The sequence below is a fragment of the Malus domestica genome, chromosome 07 (assembly GCF_042453785.1).
Source record: "Malus domestica chromosome 07, GDT2T_hap1".
Taxonomy (NCBI): domain Eukaryota; kingdom Viridiplantae; phylum Streptophyta; class Magnoliopsida; order Rosales; family Rosaceae; genus Malus; species Malus domestica.
In genome coordinates this window covers 3388741-3414829 of record NC_091667.1, presented here as the reverse complement: position 1 = coordinate 3414829, position 26089 = coordinate 3388741, and the positions used below count along the sequence as shown (strand labels likewise).

The window sequence follows — 26089 nt, the reverse complement described above, 5'->3', positions numbered from 1 at the left end:
AACTGTTACGTGATTATTTGTAATCCATCGAACAAATACGTTATATCACCTCAGATATATACAAGGAATTTCATAACCAGAAGCACTAAACCAGAAAGATGAAAAAAAGAGGAGCATTAAATAAAAAAAAAATTCGAAATCAGATGCGTAATAAACTGAGCAATAGAAGCCACTGAAGGCCGTTGACAAGACTTCTGCATTTCATATATAATAACTTTGATTTTTTTTCAACTGCAACATAAGTAAGCAGCTTACTTTTCTCCCAATTCAGGGTTCGGGTTAACTGCATCCAGTAGCTACCAACTAGTTAAACTAATCAACGCTCTCGAATTAAACATAAAGCAACGAACGAAATGCTGAATTTGTCAGGAGCTGCTAACGACTGCTTAATATATACAAATCAAAAGGCAGAGGAGCAGAATGTTCAGAACCTAATTACAGCAGAATCTCAAAATGACCGATGCCCTACTGCGTCTCCTCGTTCCCAGTTTGCTCCGAAATGGGGGTTTGACTTACAGTTTCCTCTGCAATGGGAGTTTGAATTGGAGTCTGTTGTGGAATGGGGTATTGACTGGGAGTGGGGTTTCGCTCCCGATTCCCTCCTCTCCTGGTAAAATACTTGCCTATGAATGTTTCGGCGACATCAGCATACTTTTCCTTGATGTAATTCTCCAGGCATTTTCTATATGAAAAATCTTCCTTGTGACCGTCTGTTGTCACAACAAAAAAGCATCTGCTGTCCTGGAAACTGCCGTGCCTATCAACCTGTCATCAATGGCCGGTGTAAATTAGGACAATATGAGACCAAATAAATCCATTAATACATAAGCCAAATTCATTCCAAAAAAAAAAAAAAAAACACAGCTTCGAAAATTTGTGTTTCTTTTGGTTTTCGATAAGAACACAACAAAAGCAATATTGGGGGGGGGGGGGGGGGGGGGATGTCATTACAAGGCAAATAAATTCCTGAGAAAAGGTAAATAAGACGAGGTATTCTGGCCTGGCTATGTTTTCCAAGTACTATGAAAGAAACCTCTTCCCCGTCATTACTTGTCCAGAGTAAAAAACCCTCGACACAGACCGGAATCATAATTCGTATTTAAAGACATGTATATACTCCTCTCATGTCTTCTTATCTGAAAGATTAGATCTCCTCAACCTTGGCAGGCTGGAGCCACGAGTGAATAGCTATACCAAATGAGAAGAAAAATGGTTTTCCGACTAAACCCCATCTAGATCATCTTCCTAACTGTAGCAACCCTTTGCTAAAAATTAAATATCGACTAAAAAAGGGTTTTGAATTCCATTGAGAAGCAGACCAAATTTAGGCATTACCTTAATGGACAATGTACAAAATTCAGTATAAACGTTGTAATTCAGTAAAAAATAAAATGAACATTATACTAACCAATATAACAATGAAATCATGAGTCATAGATTCCAAGCATAATGTATCAAATGTGCACAGAAACATAATTCTAAATAAAAAGCAGTTAAGCAAGAACAGGGCAGATAAACATACTGTGAGATGGCCAATTCCAGAACCCATTTTAACAGCTTTATCCGGGTGGTAATTGAGAACATTATCAATTATAAATGACTGGTCATCAGCTGACAGTGGATCCCCATCATTGTACCTGGATAAAATAATTTAAAAGCCGATATTAGGTTAGTATATTGTCAAGCACCAAGCAATGATGTTGCAACAACTAAAACATTCAAAAAAGGAAAGAAAGAAAAAGAAAAAAAAAATCAAACAGTTACAGAATAACGCACCAATAATTATAATGCCCCAAAATGAAATCAATTATTTAAGATCAAGATCAGTGAAGATATGATATCCCTAAGACATCTCAAAAGGAAAGTCAAATGCAACATGTAAAATTCATTAAGCTATCAGATGCCCTTCCTTTATGGTTGTTACGCTTAATATTTATGCAAAGATAGGCTTTATATGAATGGGACGTACAATCAAAGTGGACAAGCAGTCCACAAATATGCTGTTGACAACCTGCAAACCAAGATATTAAAAGTATGACAGAGTGCACCATCCAACAACGCAGAAAACAGAACAAAAACCACCCATACTACAATCAGGACAATTTACAGTATAGCAGCTTTCTAGTAGAAATTGGGCAAGGGCAACCATGGTATACAAACGTGACCGAAGCCCAGCGAGGTGCAAAAACCTAAGCTGTCTCTCATAAATAGTCCACAACCTCCCCAACTTTGTCTTTGAACTTGGGAGTCCCAAGAGTTGTAAAGCCAACTACGTTCTATGATGATGTTTTGGGAGGGACTTCGGTCTTAGACTTTGGCTCAACTAGAGTTTTGGCAGATGAATATGAAACAACATCATTGCACTACATGTGATTTATGATAATTCAAATGTTAAATAGCAGTTTCCTCGACTGTGAGGGAGGATTTTGTCAGCAAATTCCCCAGATTTAAATGGATTCTTACTTCAGACAAGACATCTAAGCGTCAAAAACTCAGTTCTCCTTCAGAAAATTGAATAGCATCATACACTTTGATAATTTGATCAGTCTCGTCCTAATTGATAAGAAAGAATATAAATAGAAAACTAACCCAGATTGATGCATTATTCTTCGGATAGAGCGCATAACAGGTTCAATATTAGAAAGAACATCTTGCTCCTCGCTAGGGAACATATCCAATCTTTGTCTTGTTGCAGTATAGAGTCCAACCACACTGGAATTATCATTCATCATACCAGGTGGTTTAGCAGGACGGTTCTTATTCTTCCACTCCCCGGGACTAGAAACCCAACTCTTTGAACCTTCAAAACGACTTTTCTTGTTTTGTCCCCATTGGTGATGTCTTTCACCAGTATTACCGTCTCCACTAGGTGAATCCCACCCAGACAAGCTTGCAGGTTGAGTTTCTTTCTCGGGAGGATTTTTCTGCCCCCAAGAACCAGTCGAAATTTCGGAAGACTTATTCTGTTCCCAAGCATTTTCATTCCCTGTTTCTGTTTCCCCAGAAGAAACAGCACCCCATCCATTGTCCTTTTCATCTACGTCTTTTGTTGTTGGCGGGAGGTCTATTGGTGCGACTTTCTCTGCCCCTCTACCACTCCAAACATTTTCACTTGCCTTATCTGTCCCCCAGGTAGAAGTGGTATGTTCTCTAGTTTTCCCCCAGGTAGATGTGGCATCTTCTCTGGCAGTATTTGTCCCTGACGTAGGAGTGGTATCTTCTGCTGCCTTCTCTGTCCCCCAAGTAGAGTTGGTAGGTTTTCTGGCTGGAGTTTTCCCCCAAGATGATGTGTCATTTTCACTTTCCTTATTTGTTCCCCAGGCAGAAGCAGTTTTTTCTCTAGATTTCCCCCAGGCAGGTGTGGCATCTTCTGTGGCAGTACTTGTTCCCCATGCAGGAGTGGTATCTTCTGCTACCTTATCTATGCCCCAAGTAGAGGTGGTAGGTTTTCTAGCTGGATTTTTCCCCCAAGATGATGTATCATTATCACTTTCCTTATCTGTTCCCCAGGCGGAAGTAGTCTTTTCTCTAGATTTCCCCCAGGCAGGTGTGGCATCTTCTCTGGCAGTACTTGTCCCCCATGCAGGAGCGGTATCTTCTGCTGCCTTATCTATCCCCCAAGTGGATGTCAAAGTTTCTTTAGCTGGAGTTTTCCCCCAAGATGGTGTATCTTTTTCACTTGCCCCCCAGGCAGAAGTGGTAGGTTCTCCAGTTTTCCCCCAGGCAGATGTGGCATCTTCTCTGGCAGTATTTGTCCCCCATGCTGGAGTGGTATCTTCTGCTGCCTTGGCTATCCCCCAAGTAGATGCGGGAGGTTCTTTAGGTAGAGTTTTACCCCACGATGATGTATCACTTTCACTTTCCTTATCTGCGCCCCCTGCAGAAGTGGTATGCTCTCTAGTTTTCCCCCAGGCAGATGTCGCACCTTCCCTGGCAGTATTTGTCCCCCATGCGGGAGTGGTATCTTCTGCTGCCTTATCTATCCCCCAAGTAGATGTGGTAGCTTCTCTAGCTGGAGTTTTCCCCCAAGATGATGTGGCATCTTCTCTTGTAGTATTTGTCCCCCATACAGAGGAATCATTTTCCCAACTTGATTTTCTAGGAGGAGTTTCTGATTTGTCCTCAAATTCAATAATATCTTCAAAGACGGGTCTATCTAGACCAGAGTCAAGTTCTGGCGATAAGCACGAATCTGCTAATTCATCTACCACCATAAGATCATCAACTTCTGCCCCCAGTGCTCCCGTAGTTGCTTCTTCTCCATTTGCTGTGCTCACCATATGCAGAAAGTTGAAAACATCTAATCCACCCTCTTGATTCAATCCTCCCTGGAAAAAAAAAATTAATATTTAAAATAAATGGCATGGAACATTCCAACAGCAGATTAAACTACTCCATACAACTGAGAAACGCTACAAGTATGTTAAAAACATATTTACCTCTCGTGTGTCCCACAGGATATCAAACCTGGATCCAGTACCAACAGCAACATGTTTACCCCATGAACATGATGCAACTATGCTTGACAAAGAATCCATGTGGCACTTTTCAGCTGCTCTCTCAAAGCACTTTCTTGGTGTCTACAATCACATGTAATGAAACTACAATTAGTTGTGATTGTAGTTCATCTAACCATGAGCTAAAGGTACATGCCATTCACAAAATTAGGCAAAAGAATTCAATTACTCACAAAAAGTGTTGCTTCTGTAAATGGTACTTGAATATTCAATGCGCGAGATAGTGCCTTATATCCACTAGAATTAAAGCCAACAAAATTTCCAGCACATGTCATGCTATTTGCCAGGAGGATAAGATGCTCTTTCAGGACACCTTTCGCCACCATTGTAACAGCTGTTGCGAGGCGCTGTGTAATCAATCCAAAAATGTGTTCTTAATAGAAAAGTAGGAGACACATCTCATATCACCCAGAGTGGGTCTAATATGATCCAATTTTCCTTGACAATTAAAAAAGTTAATTTTCCTATGATGTACATGATACAGGCCTAAAAAAAAGGTGCCATGCCGAAGGGAACCACAAATACAGCACATAATTACAAAAAAGATCGAAAATTCATAAGAAGGTCCGTACTTAATGAAGATCAATCACATGAAAGGCTGATCCATAACTAGGGGTTAAATAATATAGAAAATAAATCACTGTGTAATAAAGTATACATACAAATATATACACAACTGATGTGGTAAAGCATGCCCGCAAGAAAATAAATACACAAGGAAGCAAAGAATTAATTGCTGTGACGAACAACATAAGTCTAGCAAGTCAAACATTCCAAAGCGAGAAAAGCTTACTGCACACATAGAAGCTACTGGACACAAAAGCTGATAATTTCCAAAGCAATACAGCAGCTAAATATGATCCACCAAACACAATATTATCGCAATTACTTAATGCGTGTCTGAAGTTTACCTACTTGTTAATGAACAATAAAAAGGTTCAGTTAGTATCAAACAGTAGATTTTGACACAAGAAACTATTTAATTGGTATTGTATGAGGAAAATTTCAGATTTTTTACTCTGCACTTGATTGATATTGGATGAACTTTTCTACAATGAGGAGTTTTTCCCTAGATTTTCTTACACATGGATTGAGTGCAACTTTCACTTGACAGAAGATGTATTGACTATTCAGTATGAACTTGGCTTGGAGACAACTAAGTCCATGTCAGAAAATTTCAGTTTCAAGCTATCAAAACATAAAATGACTAGGAAAAATTTAAGTTAGTGTCAATACAAATACATACAGCTTGAAATAAATCATTTAGGTTATCTTGGCTACCACTAAATGACACCAACAAAACATACATACAGCCCTATTACAACCCATAATATACACAACTACCCACGAAAGCTAGCATGGCTTCTGATACAGGGTCATAAAGTTCAAGATTCGCACTAGAAAGACGGAAAACTGTGAACCTCTGATTTTACCTGAACTGCTTGATCAAAAGCACAAGACACTCCCAACAGCTCTTGAATCTGTTTGATGGCATATGGGATGGAACGTCTGGTGTCAATTAGGTGAAGCACGGGGAGGCAAGAATCGAGAACGATTCTCCATGCATCACCGCTTTGCTTGACAACAGATTTCTCCAGAACAACATCCAAAGCCCATTCACCCTTTTGAGATTTATTTGGGCTTCTAATCCAAGTTGTTGTATCTGGATCAATCCATATTATATTTGCCGACGAAATTCGAGGGTCACCTGTCCATTTTAGAGACATGAAGACTTTAGTAATAGAAGAATTACAAAAATAGTTTCCAGCAGTAAACATGCCCACCATTAGTAAAATCTACAATAAGTCAAAAAATAAAACTGCTCCTATCACCAGCATCAAAACTCCAAAGATCGGCTGACTGCACCCAATCTGATCAAGTATCATGAAAGGACTATCTCTCAACTCAGGCATTACTAATGCTTAAAGCTAAAACGTCCAAAGCTTCACTCTATATGTCAAGGCCACTGCACCTCTCCTAACTTTTCCTCCAACTTTCAAGCAATAGTATCCAACCAAATCACCCAAAATGAAAATCATATCATAACGGCGCAGTTCCACAAAGTACAATGTTTTCAACTAATAAATTAATTACTATAAAAGAGGACGAAAACGCACAACTCAACCTAGAAATAAATGACGAATATTTGGACTGCATTCTTGCACATTTAACACCAAACGATTGATAGGCATGGATTTGGCCTCTTACTTTGGATATGATCACAAGTAATGGCCATCTCATACGCAACTAACAAAACAAAAATTTCTGCCATGGGATGGGATGAAAAAGAGTAAAGATGGGGGTTCATGAGACAGGAGAAGAATGAAGCACTATTGGCTAAGTGGTTGTGGAGATTCCCAAGGGAGTCTCATTCCCTATGGCACAAGGTGATAAGAAGCAAGTATGGGCTACAAGTGAATGGATGGAATGCACTTCCTCCAAGGAGGGTTTCAAGTCGTAGCCCATGGAAAGACATTTCGAGTGGTGCTCATCAGTTTCTTGGATGCTGCAAGTTTGAGGTGGGCAATGGAGAGAGGGCGAGGTTTTGGGAGGATGGGTGGTTAGCAGGAGGACCGCTGAAGGAGCAATTCCCCAGATTATTCTTATTATCGAGGAAGCATAATCATAACATTTCTAGCTTTGTGGAAGCTTCGTCAAGTTCCTTGAGTTGGAACTTTGATTTTAGGAGAAATCTGAATGAGATGGAGATAGAAGAGGCGGCCAGCTTATTACAGAAAGTGGAAGTGGTTCGCTTGTCTCCATCAAAAATGGATAACAGAAGGTGGAACCTAGAAGCTTCAGGTTTGTTCACATGCAAATCCTATCGTTCATTACTGAGCAACAATGGGATTGTGCACTATTATCCACCCTACTCTCAGATTTGGAAATCAAAAGCTCCTCCGAAGGTTAAAATACTTGTATGGCTTGTGGCCACTGGGAGTCTCAACACTTGCGACAAAATTCAAAGGAGAAACCCTCTGATGTGTTTATCCCCACATTGGTGTAGTTTATGTAAAGCTAAGGAGGAGAGTGTAAATCACATCTTTCTTCATTGCTCCTACTCGATCCAACTATGGTGGAAACTGTTTCAGGAGGTTAAAGTAAGTTGGGTCATTCCTAAAGGGTGTTTTGAGCTACTAAGCACCAATTTTAAGGCACTTGGAAAAGGGAAAAAATCCAAAGCTTTGTGGGGTTGCCTGGTATCGGCAATTTTTTGGAATATATGGCTGGAACGCAACAGAAGGATTTTTGAAGACTATACTGGAGTGGGGGCAGAAGTACTTTGGGGGAGAGTAAAATATTGGGCATCTTTTTGGGCTTCGGTTACTAAAGAGTTTAATAATTGCTCTCTATCTCAAATACTGTGGGATTTGTTAGCAGCAGTTAAGTGAGCTAAGTCTAGAATTGGCTACTGTAGCCAAATCCTATTGGGATTTTCCTTTCTAATTTGTTGGTGGACTTCTTATCCACTTCTATGTTTTTCACTATTCTTTAATAAAATTGTTTCTTCTCAAAAAAAAATGAGACAGGAGAAGAAGGATATTTCTCAAAACAAAAAACAACAAATAGAAGCAGAACTGCAATCAGACAGAGAAGCAGAACACATAAATTGCATAAAATCACTGACATTTCTGTTTCATATGTGAATTGGCAAAACATACCAAAAGACCAATACTCACTGGAAAACAAGGAAACTCAAATAATAAATTTATTTTTCACTCTTTAGAAAGTCATTCTAAAAGCTACCTTTTATTATTGTTTCTAAAAGCACAGGGCAAATCAAGTCAGCATAGTATTGCGAAGTGGTCTCCAACTCTTCAGTAGCTTGAAGGAAGAACATCAAGCATGGGGAGTCAGATCTTTTGTCTGCACAGGAATGATGAAACGAGCAATGCTCACTGCAAACAATGAAGCATTTATCATTAAGTAGTTTTAATGTGGTGACACAAGTAAACTTAGGAACACAATAGGGAATAGGGGAAGGGAAAGGGGATGTCATACAAATACAAAAATTATATATGGTTATGAAAGTAAGCAACTGCCACATGCAAATGACTTTGAAATACGAATCTTCTTTTGACATGAAATTTCAGTATCTCTAGGGCTCTTAAATCCAGTAAGCAGGCAGGGTTCGGACCACAAACAGATGTATTATATATGCATATATTCATGTTTTATTGTATCAACAAGAATGATCTGCCCAAATTACTACGGTGGACTTTGTACTGGTGATGTATCTCTTATCAAGCTATTGAGTTTTCACCTCCCCTTTCCTTTCAGAACTTTTTCCTTCCTTTTATCTTAGGGAAGCATAACTAGAAGGGCCATATAAATCCAAACCAAAAACATATAAAAATAAATAAAAATAAAAGCACAGCTCATAATGTTCCACCACTTTCCTCAGTAAAATTATTAATATCATATTGACCAAAATCAATTGAAGCTGTGACTTCACCTCATTTTCCTCTCATGTATCAAATGTCCATCACACAAATAGGAAATAAAAATGATCAAGTCAATATGGTAATTGGTAAACATAAATATTATCATATCAGAGGGGGGAAAAATACCTGGCAAACAAAACTGTATTTTTGAAAAGATAGCCAATGTTGAACTTCTTCTTCCCAACTCTCTTCCTCCGAAATGAATTAACAGTTTCTTGGCATTTTTGTCGAATCTCGTCTACACCAACATTTAATTCCCTTAACAGCTCCTGTTCAATAAAGCTTTTGTTATCGAAACTGGGAACTAAAAGAAACTTTATAAATGAAAATATAAAGAAAACATTCCAACACTTTGAACAATGCAAACCTCTTTAAGATGAATATGACCAACCAGGCCTGCATCATTTACCATACTTCCCAAACTAGAAAGCTGATTGCTATATCTGCATGTAAGACGCAATTTTTTCAAGTCCACCGTCACACATTAATTATACCACTGCAAATACGTAAAATGTGTAGTACATGCAAAACTCAATATCTTGTCAACGACATGGTGACTAAAAAAATATGTTGTTAGTAATAGAGCAACATATTCTCATAAAAGTGGAATAGAAGATTCCACTCTCTGCTTTTAATGACTTTGCTAAAGCAACTTATCTGATGAAATACCAAATGTTATCTATCAGGTACACAACTATTACTAAACTGATCAGCTCTCAGGTATCTAACTATTATTAAGCTGGAACTTCGCATGGTTAACCCAAATTATGCAAAAAGGAGATGCAGACTCTTAAATATATATTTCAGCTGAGGCAAAACCCTTTCTAGTTAGCAAATCATGGAAGGCATATATAGAAATAAAATGAATTTCATTCACTTATTCGTGTAACAAATAATTCTTCCAGAATTATAAAAGTATATTCTCCTCGGAAACATGCAAGGTTTTCTAGAAAACAGAACCACGTAATAGATCTGCAGGGCTATCTAACAAATTTAAGTAGATACCAAGAGTGCTGAAAAATAAAATTAAAATCTAGTTGTGCTACAGTGTGGGAAGAGACAGAAAAAGCATATCAGCATAGAAAATAAGTTAAAGCAGAGAAGAGGTAGTAACAGGTACTCATTTCCAGTTCAACTGTGGGTGGTGTTAGCTTTGAAGAAAGGTGTTGACGCAGATAAAGCAGGGAATATGACTATTGACAATATCAACATGAACTAAGGGATTGAGAAATACATTTCTTGAAACACACTTAAACAAAACTATATGTGAAAATGTTGCCAAAAAAAGTATGAAGAGGCAGAGCATACTCAATCATGAATTCAACTGCAGTATCTTTAAGACTGACTTTCTTCAACTGATTCTTAACCAAACATGCTGCACGTTCTCGGCAGAATGTTCTTCCACAACCACAGTTACTCAAGTACAAAATTACACGGCGATCAATGAGCTCATTCTTAAAATTGACTTTGCAAAGCAAAATTTCCTGTAGAAAGACAGTGCAAATTCAAGTTACGATCAACATTTATGAATGTACCTTCGTCAGCTCAAAAACATTGTGTGAAAGAAAATATAAAATATAAAAACAAGTACTGAAAGGAAAAACACCATCATAATCAATAGCCAAACTAACTACCTTCATCAGCTCCCATGAAGAATTGCTGCTTGGGGTAGAATCAAGAACTGCCTTGTACGCAGGATTTGACATTGCAGTGGCAGCTAACACACCAACAGGTTCACCAGCAGGGAACAGATTCGGGGGCCTAGATCCAACGTTGACTCCATACTCAAATTGGATTACTGAATTGCTACATACATTTCTGACCGTGCCATCATAGCAAATAACCACATCCCGAAGAATGGCCATTAAATTTTTAAATAAGGTCCCAGGTTCGGTCAATCCTCTTGAGGACCGAACAATCACCTCTCGTGTAGCAATGGAGTGAACTATCTCCTCGTATGGATCTAACCCATGGAAGAAACAGCTTTGAACTAGTCCATATTCTGCAGAGGGATACTCCATGTTAAAAGAATACTTGTTGTGATAGAGAGAGGCCACATCCTCAACTAACGTCTTCGAGTAGAATCTTCCCTTATCAGAGAGTTGTAGGCCTAGGAACCCAATTTGTTGTACAACTTTGTTGATTGCCGAATCACTCTTGGAGTCGATTAAATCACCAAATGCAGATGACTCCAAGATAAAACTTGAAACTGGTACTTTCAAGTTTTTGATTCGACTCTCTAACTGAAACTCTACAAATTCATTGTAGGTTGACCTCAGATGATACAACAAATCTGAAGTATCCTGAATATTCTTCTGAATATCTTGTATTGATGTCTTTGACATGTAAAAATCTTCCAAGCCAACGCTGAACCCTTCTGAAAATATGTTCTCCATCAGCAAGGGCTGTAGAGAATCAAAGAATTTGAGGACATCTTCACCACCTTTAACGAAGAAAACTGAGGTAGCAACGTCATTCATCACTGCTGAAACTTCACTTGTATTGAAATCAATTTTCAGTATCTCACTTTTACTGACTAAGTACTTTTCCCCACAGTAATCAAAGTGAGCAGGCAATGCAGTCTGTAATATCTGCAAAGCAGTCCAATATGAGCGAGCAGCATTTGCTTTCAATAATGCAGGTCGTGGCAAGGAAGATGAAGCAAACATGGCCAGTTGCTGAGCTGCTGATTTATCCAAAAAATAGTTTTTAAACATCATCTTCAATGACAACAGTGAATCAGTGGCCATTTGCAAATTTGGCTTTCCACTATGAGAGCTAAGCAGCTGCTTCTCCACTGAAAAAAGCTCCAAAACTTCTGCCTTTGCAGCAAGAGATTGCGGATAGAACAAATGGATGCAATCACCATCAAAGTCAGCACTTAGTGGCCCACATATCAGAGGATTTATTTTCACCACATGGTCATCATGCACATACACTTGTAGTGCTTGTAGTGAATGTTTGTGTGTGGTTGGGGGCCTGTTTACGAATACAAGGTCCCCGTCCAGAATCCTCCGATGCACCACTTGACCAGGCCTCAAAAATGTGTGCCCTTTGGAACCTTCCCTTAATGAGTAAGTTGATGAACCATCCCTATAGGTTAGGCACAACTTCTTATCTACTAGCTCTTGTAGGTACCTAATGTTATGGTCATTAACCTTCTCCTCAAAGGTGATTCTTTGAGCAATTTCATAAGGGATGCCAACTTCATTCACCCTTTTATATGCATCCCCCGTAATCACTGAGCGGGAAGAGAAGCCTGAACCCTTTCTGATGAACAGTGTCCTCATTTTTTCAAGCCAAGCTTTCGTTGAAGAGGCATTAAGCTCCCTATTAACCCCTAATCTCGCATCAATGTCTCGTGATGCCTTCCCAGTACCCCTAACTTGAAGATACTGATCTACAATTGCTTGAAGTTCATTGGCTTCTACAATTTGGGATTCAAAATTGGGTATGCCCGACCTTGAACTTCTGATGACTTCAATTTGCTTTAGAACTTTTCTAAGCATTGAAATCGAAGGATCCTGGAAATGACAGAAAAACAAGTTATAAACAGTCAAACTAAAATTGTTTACAGTCCATTAGAAACTTACCGCGGACATAACGCTAACACCATCTGAAATCTCAGGCACGGATAAACAGTTCGGAGGGACAGGTATATGACGCAAGATGTATCCATCTTGAGGAAAATAGCCTTTTGCAGCAAGTTTCCTCCTGGTGTCTTGAGGGATTCGCTTTAGCATCTCCAGCACCTGGTATTCATTACCAAAATAATATGTATCAGGAAAATATATCATATGTGTGATAAAAAGCATTAAAATAACAGTTACAATCAGCAGAAACAGGAAACGCCAACAGATTTCTATAAGATCAGTATGATTTTCATTATGAGTGATTGCTATTAAAGTCATTTCGTTAGAATCTACTTACACACATCTGGCGAACTAAGTTAACCATCAAACTATTTAGTGAATGAAATAAACTGTGCCAGTTGAAACCACGTGGAGCTGTACATCTTGCGAACTAAGTTCACCATCTATTTAGTGAATTAAATAAGCTGTGCCAGTTGAAACCACAGGGAGCTGACGAAAGTAACAGCACCCTCTGATCAATCCATTCAATGAAGAATTAGTTTGCCAGATTACTGTGATAGAGGGGATGATTGCATGTGTGTAAGTGCCTCATACTAGATTTAAGATGTAGTGATTGCAGTAAACCAGAAAACCTTTCCCACAAATGAATTATGTGCAAACAAGGACTTCAACTAATTTTGCCATCAAAACAATTACAACAACAACAACAACAACAACAAAGCCTTTTCCCACTAAGTGGGGTCGGCTATATGAATCCTAGAACGCCATTGCGCTCAGTTTTGTGTCATGTCCTCCGTTAGATCCAAGTACTCTAAGTCTTTTCTTCATCAAAACAATTAGTGGAGCTAAAATCAATCATGTGGATTGACACCAAGGGGAGTTGGCAGAAGCAATAGCAACCCCTGATCAATGCATACAATAAAGTAAGTCAAAGAGGAATCCAAAGTAAGCTGCTCACTTTGTCTATTTCTGACAAGTGCGGATTTCTTTGCATTTGCGTCAAATTAATAAATTAGAAATAAGTTCGTAATGGAAAACATCAACCTTTTCCAATAACAAAAACAGCATGGAAATGAAAGTGAACTATGATCAAACAAATACTTAAATCCACATAACTAGGCAACAAAATTCAAATCAAGATCCAAGAATATGAGATGAGCAAAGAGGAATTCAGTCAGGAAGTAAGATCCATACCTCAGAAGGAAGCAAAGTCCGTATATGATCATCACCATAACGAAAACCATATCGTTCTAGGAAATTCCAAAAACCAGGTGGTGTTCTTGACTTAGAAGGTCGCTTCAATTGCAAGGAACAAGAGCTATCTGTTGGTTTAGTCTCTCCAATAGACACTTGTGCAGCATCCTACATAAGAAATGAGAGGGCATAAAACTAGTAGATGGAAAATGAAGAGAAAATTTTGCAGTCTTCCAAGTTATGTCCAAAAATTATCCGAACATCAAGAGAGCCCCAATTTTAGCAAAAGAAGCAACTTAGATAAGAAAATTTCTAACTTGGTCGCAGGAAAACCCACAAACTAAACAGTTGCTATAAAACAAAACTATTAATACTGCATTATCTCCAAGGTTATCCATGGAGAAGATGGTGTAAAGTTTATGACAATAATAAGCTGGCAGAAGATTACGTGCTCAGTTTAGAGAGAGAAATACCATCTTGAAACATATGCAACTCATTAGATAATTGCAACTGAAAACTACAACAACCAAGTTGTCTTATAGCAGCTTTCCAATAGAGCAAAAGAGAAGAACATGTTAAACCCCAAAACTCTGATGACACCAAACTGAAGCGCAAAGAGGCGCCAAAAACATCACCCATTGTGAAAGATTTTCTACCCCCACCCCCCTTTAGAATTGTCATAATTATACTGTTCCTCTCCATCCATAACACCCACATAACAACCAGCAGCCCCTCAACAGTCTAGCCTTCTTACCTCTACCAAAAGCAAAAAGACTTTCACTAAGTAGTGACTGGAACCCTTCTGAAATTACCCAACTCACTCCAGCCTCTCCAGATAATGAGAATCACAAATTTAAAGCTCCTAGACAGTGGACAACAAACAATATGCATCATCTCCTTTCCCTTTACACATTAACAACAACAACAACAACAAAGCCTTTTCCCACTAAGTGGGGTCGGCTATGAATCCTAGAACGCCATTGCGCTCAGTGCTGTGTCATGTCCTCCGTTAGATCCAAGTACTTTAAGTCTTTTCTTAGAGTCTCTTCCAAAGTTTTCCTAGGTTTTCCTCTACCCCTTCGGCCCTGGACCTCTGTCCCGTAGTCGCATCTTCTAACCGGAGCATAAAAAGCAGCTTTCCCTTTACACATGATACCCCAAATAGGAGAAAGACGACAACTAGGTCTCCTTTTCTGAAGCAAATCAGAAACGTTCAACCTCCACAAGTCAACTCAAATTAACAATCCTAAATTCTCCATGCATGGACTACCATAAAAAAAGACATTTTGCTTGTAAAATCAAATGTAATGACTAAAACAGCACACAAGTGACGGTCAACAAACAACTTTATCTAATTATATTACGTTTAATCTTTAAACATAGTACACCAAATGAAAGAATCAAAACTCTAAACTCCTAGCGAGTGCAGGGGAATCCCAACAAAAGAAGACATATGAGATAACACACTTAATGTTCTAGAACACATAACCCAATATCAATTGACCCTTTTTTACAAGAACTTAAGGGAAAAACAAACTAAACCAGGAATACTGACTCCATTAGGATTTCAAGTATTGATCTTTTCTAAAAGCTCATGGAATGTAGTGCCATTCCAAATAAAACTTTTAGGAAACTAGAATTACTAGAACATAATTTCAATATACAAAAGACGCACTGGAAATTGAAACATAGCATAGTGAAACATTTCTAACTAGAAACTAGAACCATGTAATGATATTTGTCCAACTACAGTTCAAAAAACATATATTTCATTAAATTAGAATTAGTGGGTGGGTGAGTGGGTGTAAACATGTGTGTACGCCCATGAGAAACTCAGAGAGCGATAGATCCACAAAATTACTAGATACAGTAAGCATACTTGACATCAAGAAAACAGAAAATGATCAATTTATACGTACCTCACAACATGAAGCTAACATTCTTTCTGCTAAGCCAGCATTCTTGGTTGGAAACTGAATAGTAAGAAAAATGGATACAGAATATAAGCACAAAGATTTTTATGATAACAAAAAGCATCCAGTCAACTATATTCTTTTTAAATATAAAAATCAAAAACAAAAACTCAAATACAAAGTGTGCGTAACCGGTTTACATAATTATAGATACTGAAGATCAACCCACATCACTGAAAATTTGTCCTCCAATTACATAACAAAAACAAAAATATTGTGAGACTTGTGGTTGACTAAGAACTATTCACATAATACAATCGTGGATTCTCTAGTATTAAGTTCAAACTTCAGACTTTCATTGAGAAAATTGGGAAATTAAAGCAACTTATGATACTTAAATGAAAAGAAACAAGATTAATCCACAGATTACAAATACAGTGCAATGAAGGGCACTTATACAAAATGATAAATTAAAAAACAAAAAGCAATCTTAGTGATGGTTGGAATGGATGACACAGCAAAAATAGCTTCAAAATTCAACTGTTTCTTCATGTAAATCATTTTGTTCAGTTTGTTCCTCAGCTGAAAAATATAACAAACAAACCAGAATCTGCATCTCTTCCCTTAACAGACAACCAAAGTCCAAATAACAAGCTAACCAAGGGGATATATTGTATCTGCTTTGCAAGTAATGATCATGGCAACAATTTTAAACAATGAAGAACTCAATCAGGCGGTACCTTGTTCTTTTTCATTTTCAAGCATTTCAAGCACAATAAGCTCAGCATCCGCTTCAATTCGCTAACATGATTAGGATGAAATATTGGTACTGGTAACTCAATATACCCAAAATGACCTGAAAAGGGAAAAAGGATACACTTACATTTCCAACCATATTCTTTCAAATATCAATTTATAAAATGTTTCTTACATCTGACTGGTTTCACAACATTGTATAATATAACTCACTGTACCAAAGGTTGAGAAATGAAATTTATGCACCTTCACACTTCCCAGGTTCAGAAGTGCCACAAGATTCACACTTTCCGAACTCAAGGGGCAGGCCAAGGAAGGGGTTGGAAAGTTGACTTGCATGGCTGATAGAGCAATCACTAATAGATGCTGTGCACTGCCAAAAACGTAAACATAAAAATATAAAACAAATTATTCCAATGGTTGAGTTTCGTAGTAATAAAAGAAATTGTAAAAAACACTTGGAGGTGATTTTCTAATTTACTCTCTCATAGACACTAGTCACACATTAGCTGTGAAGGCATCTTTTACTTTATTATGTTTATTAATAAGAACAATACGGGGAACAAATTGCTGAAGGCATATTACATTTGACCAATAGAAAGCCATAATTATCTTTTGGTATAATCCCCCAAAATGGAGCCTTATATGAGCACAGAGTATAAATATTCAATATAGAGTCTAATCCCTCCAAGAAACGAAACAAAATTCTCTCTTGAACTCCTATCAAAGGAATCCAATTTTATTTTCTCTGAAACAAACTAATGCAGTTAAGCCCTCTCTCAGCTGCAGATGGCATAAACTCAATAACTTCCCAATTAAATGTCAAATTTCAACTTACAATTTCTTGATGAGTTGCTAAACCAAATTTGATTCCAACGATTTCCCCATCTAAAATATTTGAGGTCGAGGCCTCCTCCATTTCCTTTGCGAAACCTTAAGAAACTGCCATGAAAGAGAGAGGGAAATATATATAAATGTAGGAGGACTGTAGCTATTACAGCAAAATCAACATGCAAGCATACCACAGACAGCATTACTAAGCTAAAATTTAAGAAAAAATAGTTTGTGGGAGGAAGCAACCTCTAAAACAATTAAAAATAATAATCAAATAAGTTAAAGGCAAACTAAATAACGAAATACAATAAATCTGACCCAATGTAGTATGTTTGGTTTCTGAGAAAGTGGGAAGAGTTAAAAACCCAACACAACTAAGCAAAAAGCAGAAACAAGGTCTAAATTTTCATCCAATTTCTCAGCTACCAAACACAAAAGAAACATGCAGAAATAGGAAAGAGCAAAATTACCAGCGTCTTAGCGCTTGTTCGTACTCACAGCTACTTTGCAGGCAAGAAAACCTAACTGGAACCCAGAAAATAAAACGCAAACAAATGCATTTAGCGTCACCGTTAGATACAGAGAGAGAGAGAGAGTGAGAGAGAATGGTCCTTTTGGTCACTGAGAAGCAGAGAGAAAATTAACCCAGAAAATTAACCAAATGTCCAACATCTCCCCCCCCCCCGGTTAAATTTCCCAAGTAAAACAAAAAAGACCCATGTAAAAAAGTCTCTCATTTTCTCAGCAACCAAACACCAAATAGCAAAATGCAAACAATTTAGAGCAAAAATTACCACAATTTTTCGCTTCCTCCGTACTCTGACACTGGGGTGTTGACTCCAAAACCCTAGATTAAGCCCTGAAAAACCCTAAAAACCAAAAACGGTTTTTCAACGGAGTGAGAGCTCTACTCGCCAAAGTTTTTGAAACCAAAAACAATTTCAGTATATTTTTTTCACAAACGGACACAAAAATTGGTCGGCAGAGGGAGCTTACCCTCTCAAACGACGCCGTTTCCCTCTTCAGCTGTCGCTTTCACTCCATCTTTTCTGAGACTGTGATGACCAGAGAGAGAGATGGTGGGAGGGTGAAATGGTTTTTGCATGAAAGAAAGGGAATTTTGTTGGGGACCTGGGAATTTTGGACTTTTTGGTCATTTCACACATCACCACCTGGTTTTTCTTTTTTTTTAAATAGGATCCACTAGTAACTTCATCACGTCAATCCATCATTTTACAGACCAAAAAATTAACACAGGCATTTCAACCTCTCATCACCATCACATGACTAAGGCCAAAAATCAAACTCAGACGTGTCATGTAGAATATGTTTGGAATTCGTCCCAACAACAAGTTTTTCTAGAGGAAAATAAAATGAAAATAAAATTAAAATAAAAATATAATGGATTGTTTTGAAATTTTGGAGCCGTACTGGTTTACCGGGTGTGTTTTGTGGGGGCTTAGGGGTGTGAAATGACTGGAACGGACTCGTTGACCGTTTTGGTTTCCTAAGAATTTGTGTTTGGTTTGGTCAAATGAAGGAGGGCAAAATGGAGAGTGCACCACTATGTAAAGGGTGGTATGCGATTCGAGGGAGAGGAAAGTGAAAATTGAAAATCGTCATGCGATTGTACATTTCGCTCCATTCTTCAAAGCCACTTCTGCTATTAACCTAATCGAAAGTATAAAATTATTTATTTATGTATTTTTTTTATTTTTATGTTAAGCTTAATAAAATTTTTAAGTCATCTCTAATAAAGTGTCAAATAACCAATATTCTTTATTTTTCATCTAAAATTCATCTCCAACGGAAGACAAAAGATCATTGGGAAAATATTTGGGCAAAAGGGCTTGCTATTTGAAGCCCATTTGGTAGTCCAGGTCATCACTGTTCACAAAGCCCATCACATGCAAAAAAATAAATTAAATTGTGGCTGGATTTAATTCCATGTAACGTGATACACTATTTATGCACTCGCGCATAATAAAAAGCCTAGATTTGAAATTCCTTAGATCAAACGGTTGTAGGCATTATGATTAGTTTTATAAATTATTGAAAAATTATTCTTCTTTTTTCCCAAAAACTATAAAAAGTTGCAATTTTAACATAAAAATATTAAGTTCAACCATATTCATTAGACATGGCATTCCAAGCATCTAAACCTTATAAGGTACCAACCTAAGCTGTTCGTCAATATATAAACTTTCAATATTAAAAACGTCCAAAGTTTAAATCTTTCCTCCTCGACTGAAACTCCAAAGGCTAATTTTTGTACAACAAATTGTAAATTTAGTATTTAATGTCAAAGCTATGGTGCATAACATTGTTACGTTATGGTGTTGTTTAAGTGTTTCTTAATGATAAATTAAAAATTATTATGGCCCCAAATTCGAAACCCCATTGTCATTGAAAAATTTTGCATTCAAAGTCGAGTATGATATTCGTCAAGTTGGCCATTGGGGTTTCCCCTATGGTTTAAGGCCGAAATTGGATCCTCTCCTGAGCCCATGGAGAGGATCCTCCTGACCAATGAACGTGGGCCGTTGTATTTTTATCAAACAGCTACAAACAGGAGATCATTTTAAAGTTATAATAATTATAGTCGTTTGATGAAAATCCAACGGCCCATATTCGTTGGTCAGGATGATCCTCTCCTTGGGCTTAGAAGAGGATCCAATTCCTTTAAGGCCCAACGCCATCTTGAAATGGTTAAACTTCAACTTGAAAATTTGGGAGTATAAACAGAAATTATGTTATAGCCTATCATTAATGGACTGAGATCCACTTTAGATTATGTGTTCGGAGCTCACGGACCGAGAGATCTATGCCACTCAATTTTAGTCTTACGACCCACTCCTATTAGTCCATCTCACTAGCCCATTTCACTAAAATTCAAAAACTTAAATTGCTTGGATCTCTTTCTATCTCTTTCTTGAACGATTCAAATCTCTCGATCTGCGGACTCCGGACACAAAAATCCGGAGTGGATCTTATTCCATTATTAATGCACATAATTTTTGCTAGAGAAAATATATAGTTTGCACACTCAATTAGATTTAGTACAAGTATCACTACTATAATTTTCTCTTTTCACTAAACTATTTCAAACCAAGCCTTTCATGCCTCTCCAACCCTAGTGCTTGCCTCTGTCTCCCCGGCTGAGTCTTTCCCTTGAACAATTTTGTACACAAAACTCATTGCAAACCAGACGTAAGCACACAAACTCAAAGCACTCAATCCTGCAAGTACCCAGTAGAAGTAATCGAGGTGTGAGCGGTTGAGATTGTCACCTAACCATTCTTCACCGGCCTTGGAGCTAATAGCCTGTACCACAGATATAACAGCACTGCTTATGAAGCTTCCAACTCCTATTATACTTAAATATGCAGCTGCTCCAAAACTTCTCATCGCCTCCGGCATTTGGTCGTAGAACAATTCCTGGAGTCCTACAATTGTGAATGTGTCTGATAAACCACAGATGAAGTATTGTGGGAGCAGCCACCACATTCTCATTGGCACTACTGCTTTAGGGTTGTCAATGATCCCATGTTGTTCAGCAACACTAACCCTTTTGGCTTCCACTAGGGCCGACACAACCATGTTGAGTATGGACAGGAATAGGCCAAAGCCGATTCTTTGCAGCACGGTTATGCCAGAGTGATGTCCCGTGAATTTTCGGGCCATTGGGACGAAAATCCGGTCATACATTGGCACAGTGATTAAGATTACAACGCCAACGAGGCTTCCAAGGGATGCTGGAGGAAGCAGAAAATGGGGTCCGATTGAGCGAATCATCGTTGAACCTTGCTTGGTGTAGTAGGTGTGGAGCTGGGATTGAACTGCACTGAACATTAAGCAACTCAACCATATGGGAATAAGACGCAGGACCAGCTTCACTTCTTCCACTTGTTTTAGAGAGCATAGTCTCCAAGGGTTCCTAACGTTGCTTGATGCATCAAGGTTGTCAATGATCATTGCCTTGTCCAAAAACCTGCGTTTTGGAATATACTTTTAAGCATGTTTGGTTTAGAAAATAAAAACCGTGTATATTAATGTTCATGATCAAATGGAAATAATTATATATATATATATATGTATGTAAAACAAAACATGTAAATCCCTTTCTAATTTGAATAATAACATTGGCACTCTTAATTTAACTTATGACACCCCATTCCCGATAAAATGATCTTGTCAGTATCGGTTAAATGATATTTCTCTCATGTTTGGCTATAGCATTAACTTTCGAATTTAAAGTCAATTGGTCCATAAACATGAAAAATACTAAATAATAAGCTATACATAAGTCGATATGCTTATATCATAAATAAAAACCAAACTCCATATTAAATACTAAATTTTTTAAACAACGATATTTTTTACACTAAGAAAATGATGGAATACTTAATAATTCTCATAAACTCATGATGACATATAGTGCAAGAAACTAAAGTTGGAATTCCAAAACTGCAAGCCTACAATAAACTCAATTATTTGTTCCCTCACTTGTATATGTGGTAAGTGCTTATAGTATACATGTAGCGATATATGAAACTTTATAGCCACCAAATTATAATGCAATTCAAATTTGTTAACTCAACTCTCACATTATCTTCTTAGTTATTCTCCAAAACTATTTAGCGACATAATTTCAATAAAAATTCACACAAATTCAAATATAGTGACATATGAGCTAGACAATGCGCCTATACAAATAGATACATCTAAATCAAAGATGTGATCTGCAACATGATCCAGTGCAGTTTTGAACTCTCACATCATCTTCTTTTATTTTATTTATTTTTCGATGTTACATCACCTTTTTAGTTTTTAGGTTCTTTCTCCACAACCATAAACGTTTCCAACACTTATCCCATGCACGTTGACCTTGTGTTTACTCATAAGTCCAACAATTAGGAAAACTTGGCAAAGCCTCCCACACTTGGGCATGCCTGCCAAGTGGACTGACTAATACCTGACCCAATTAAACCTTTTTTTGGTACGACTCAATTAATTAGAAATGGACAAAGTGTAATCTTAGAAAAATTTTCTAAAAAGTGAGACTCTTCAAACATTTTCTTTCACTTTAGTTTTTTTGCACAATATTTCATAATATTAGTACGAGAGTTAATGTTAAGATGTGAAATAACAGAAAGTTTATGAAAAGTCTTACTTTGAAAAAGTCTCTTTCTTATTTTTCATTCACAAAATCAATCAAAAAATTGTTGAAAGGTGACGTATACCTGAATTGTTTTGTCCGAGCCAAAGTCCTATTTCTCATTCACAAAATCGATCCAAATACTGTTGAAAAGTGACGTATACCTGAATTGTTTTGTCCGAGCCAAAGTCCTATGCTTGAGTTTACGAACCTCCATATTACTCCCACCACTCCTCTCATCATCCCCACAATACACATCCCAATCATGCGTCTCCTTCACGCGCCACTTCCGTGCCGCCGCCACAAACACCTGTGCCACCGCGGTAAAGGGGCTTCCGAGCGGAGCTTGCCTCCGGTACCTATTGATTCCAAGTAAAAATAAAAAGAGGCCGGCTGCCACAACCACGGTTAAAACGCCAAAGCCTACAACCCAGCTCACGTTGTCCTGCAGGATGATAGAAAAATTTAACAGATCTGAAGATTCCGATCCTTATCTTACAAAATGCATTAATTTTGAGGTTTGTTTTTGTCACGTAGCAGTAAACTACGAAATGACGAAACAAAATTCAATTAAAAGATGGCATGCGTTCAAATTTAATAATAAACAATTCAATTAAAATATGATATCTATAAAGTTGGACGATTAAAACATAATTAATAATGCAAAACATTTCAAGATTATGTGAGAACTGGGAATATAGTTTGAGAACTATCTGTCACCTGAATGTAGATCACCACAAGTGTGGCAACGGTGGCAGCAACGACTATCGCTAAATACCACCAGTTGAAGAATGAGCTCTTAGCCTTTTTCTCCTCTTCCGAGTCCTCATCGAACTGATCTGCGGCGAAGGTTTGGACACAAGGCTTGTGCCCGCCTTCGCCAACTGCTAAAATGTACAGAGCAACAAAGAACACTGCTTCGCGATAGTGCCGAGGAATAACGGAGACAGATAAGCATAGTAGAAGCATTCCCTTTACATGTGACAAAACAGCATTAGCTCGCCAGAGCACATTAATTTAGTTTATATACAGGAGATATTAGATTCTCATCCTTATTTTTTCTACTCCATTGATTAAAATTTTATTCCTTTTTAAAATTTGATCAAAGTTCTTTGGTTTTAATAAACGTCATTAATTATTCAAAAACGAATATTTACATGTCAAGATAATTAAGTTTTATTTTTGAATATATTTATTTAGTGTTAGAAATGTTACATTTGATATATTATATTTATGGCTAAACTTTTTATCATATACTTCTATTTCTAATTTGTACCCATTTCTAATTTGCAACCATTTTTTAAATTGTACCAATTTTCTTTTAAATTTTAATTTGTACCCATATATTAATTTATTTTTGTCCCTTATTTTTTAAACTTTTATTTGTACTCATAATTTTTTTAACCTTTTATTTGTACCCATAATTTATTTATAATATACCCATTTTTTTTTTACAAATGTATCACTTTGTTACATGTAAAATGTATCCTTATTTTTTTTTGTAAGTACCATTTTTAATGTAAAATTTATTTATTTTTTAATCTAAAATGTACCATTGTTTTTTTTTAACATAAAATGTACCCATTGTTTTCTATCTAAAAATGTACCCACGTTTTTTTATGTAAATGTGCCAATTTTTTTTTATATAAAATGTTGCCAAATTTTATTATACAAATGTACTCATTTTATAAAAATAAAATAAAATCCTATTTTTTTTTATAATCTAGAATGAACCCATAAGCAATTTTGAATAATTAAATTGGTAATGTAAATGAAAGTAAAAAAAAAATGGTTGAGTCTTTATTTGTATTATTGCATCTCTGTTATTATTATATCATTTATGTAGTAGAAAAGGGATTTCAATCAAAAATCTAAAATGCATAAAGTTTGAGTCTATAACCGTTAGAGAGTGCAACTAAATCATCCCTTACATATATGATAAGGCTAACCCTGGAAAAAAATTACCATCAAATAAATGGAGGACGAGAAAATGATGGTCACGAAGCGGCCGAGGTAGGAGTCGGCCACCACAGCGCCAACTAAAGGGAAGAGTGACGACACGCCGATCCACATGTTTACGTTCTTTGCCGCCGTGGCTGTGGCCTGGTGAAGATCCTTTGTAAGATACATGATGAGGTTGCCAGACACGCCATAGAAAGCAAATCTCTCTGCTATCTCTACAACTGCACATTAATTAGATATAAATATTTCAGAAAATCACATGACCGAAACAAAACAAAAAAACAATTAAATCAGTAATTTAATTAGTTAGAACTTTTTTCAGGGAAAAAAAATTATAACAAATTAAAGGGTTACAGATGACAAAAATGGCGGCGTTCCAGCCACCCCTAGAGGGTTTGTGGCGGCTGCTGGCGGAGGGGTTGTTGCTGGATAACTGCATCTGGTGGCCATTTTCTGTCATGGCGTCTTTGGGGAAAGTGATGGTGTAGGGAGCTGGACTGATGGAGGTCGGTATAAAACGTTTGGGAAGTGTCTCGATGAAATGCTTCCGAGTGTTTTATGGGTCCTTTATATAGACAAGAAAAGTCCCAAAAGCAATGACAACTTGGGAACTTTGGTACATGTCACTGTATAGTCATGAGCAGTCTCTCATACATCATACATCTACCATCTTTTAAACGATAGCAATAGCACACAAATAACTAGAAAATCCATTACGATTGAGTTGTATTTTTTTTCACTTGTAAATGAGAGGTCTTAAGTTTAAATTTCAAAAATTATTCACAACCAATTTATTCCTCACTACCCTTGGTATAAATGTACCAGTGTGTGTATATATATATATATACACAACACTTCGTCGTAAATACTTTAAAGGAGACGGATCCGTGACAACACTTTTTTTACATAACTTTTGATACACATTTTTATGGGGCCCACTTCGTAATGTATTTTAATGATTTGAACCGTCTATCTTTTAGAATGTCATTCATAGATCATGTTTGCAAAAAATTAGACAAATCCAAAATCATTAAGACATTCGTTTGTAGTGAAGAAACTCTCAACTCTTAATCCAACAGTTATATGATTTCAAATTTTGGTGATTTTTAGTAAACATAATCCTTTAGGAAAGACCTAAAAGATAGGCTGTTTAAATCGTTGAAAAACATTACGAAATGGACCTTACAAAACGTATGTGGAAATTTTTGTAGAAAAGTAGTGTTAAAAATCCATCCCCTACTTTTAATGTATTAATTTGAAGTGCAAAACGATAAATCAGGAATGTGATAACAAATGCCTCTATATATAGTTGTTTATGCTCTTGGTATTGCCTGTATAAGGAACAAAATCTCTCTTATTGGGTTGGTGATATTTAATTGGCATATTATATTAACATCCTACAAATTGTTGAATAAATCCCACATAATTAATACACCTTATATTTACTTTTTCTATTAAAAATTATCTTAATACACCCCATATACTTCCTCATAATACCGTCACACCCCACATTCCTAATATACACCTTACATTTTATTTACATCCCATATTTTATATACATCCCACATTTTTCAAATCTTATAAAGCTTTTAATTTGGACAAAAAATGCCAACTAAAATTTTGACAAAAGATGCTGCATGGGATATAAAGCATATGTGGGTTGTTTTCAATTTCACTATTAAAACCCATGTCGTCCATTTTTAATATTTGGTGGTAA

At 37.0% G+C, this 26089-nt stretch overlaps 2 protein-coding genes across 4 annotated transcripts; both read right to left on the bottom strand.

Moving 5' to 3' along the window:
• Positions 1-182: 182 nt before the first annotated feature.
• LOC103410007 (DNA-directed RNA polymerase V subunit 1-like) lies at positions 183-18393 on the bottom strand. Of its 3 annotated transcripts, none has more exons than XM_029105147.2 (20): positions 18249-18393; positions 18047-18121; positions 17723-17777; positions 17257-17360; positions 16665-16791; positions 16403-16518; positions 15669-15722; positions 13750-13917; positions 12556-12714; positions 10597-12486; positions 10271-10446; positions 9330-9405; positions 9089-9231; positions 8265-8416; positions 5951-6225; positions 4691-4864; positions 4440-4580; positions 2590-4328; positions 1523-1637; positions 183-765 (listed from the first exon to the last, which is right to left on the bottom strand). In XM_029105147.2, the coding sequence occupies exons 4-20, from the start codon at positions 17335-17337 to the stop codon at positions 466-468; spliced, it is 5886 nt and encodes a 1961-aa protein (XP_028960980.1). In that variant the 5' UTR covers positions 17338-17360; positions 17723-17777; positions 18047-18121; positions 18249-18393; the 3' UTR covers positions 183-465. The 3 variants fall into 3 exon arrangements, with proteins under 3 accessions (XP_028960980.1, XP_028960981.1, XP_070681264.1); XM_029105148.2 differs by having other exon boundaries at positions 18047-18111; positions 18249-18341; XM_070825163.1 differs by lacking the exons at positions 183-765; positions 1523-1637 and adding an exon at positions 1794-2011.
• A 1815-nt stretch (positions 18394-20208) lies between these two features.
• LOC103438562 (protein NRT1/ PTR FAMILY 5.4) lies at positions 20209-24920 on the bottom strand. Its single transcript, XM_008377097.4, has 5 exons — positions 24727-24920; positions 24376-24593; positions 23131-23382; positions 22575-22855; positions 20209-21243 (listed from the first exon to the last, which is right to left on the bottom strand). The coding sequence occupies exons 1-5, from the start codon at positions 24830-24832 to the stop codon at positions 20370-20372; spliced, it is 1731 nt and encodes a 576-aa protein (XP_008375319.1). The 5' UTR covers positions 24833-24920; the 3' UTR covers positions 20209-20369.
• Between the last annotated feature and the right edge of the window lie 1169 nt (positions 24921-26089).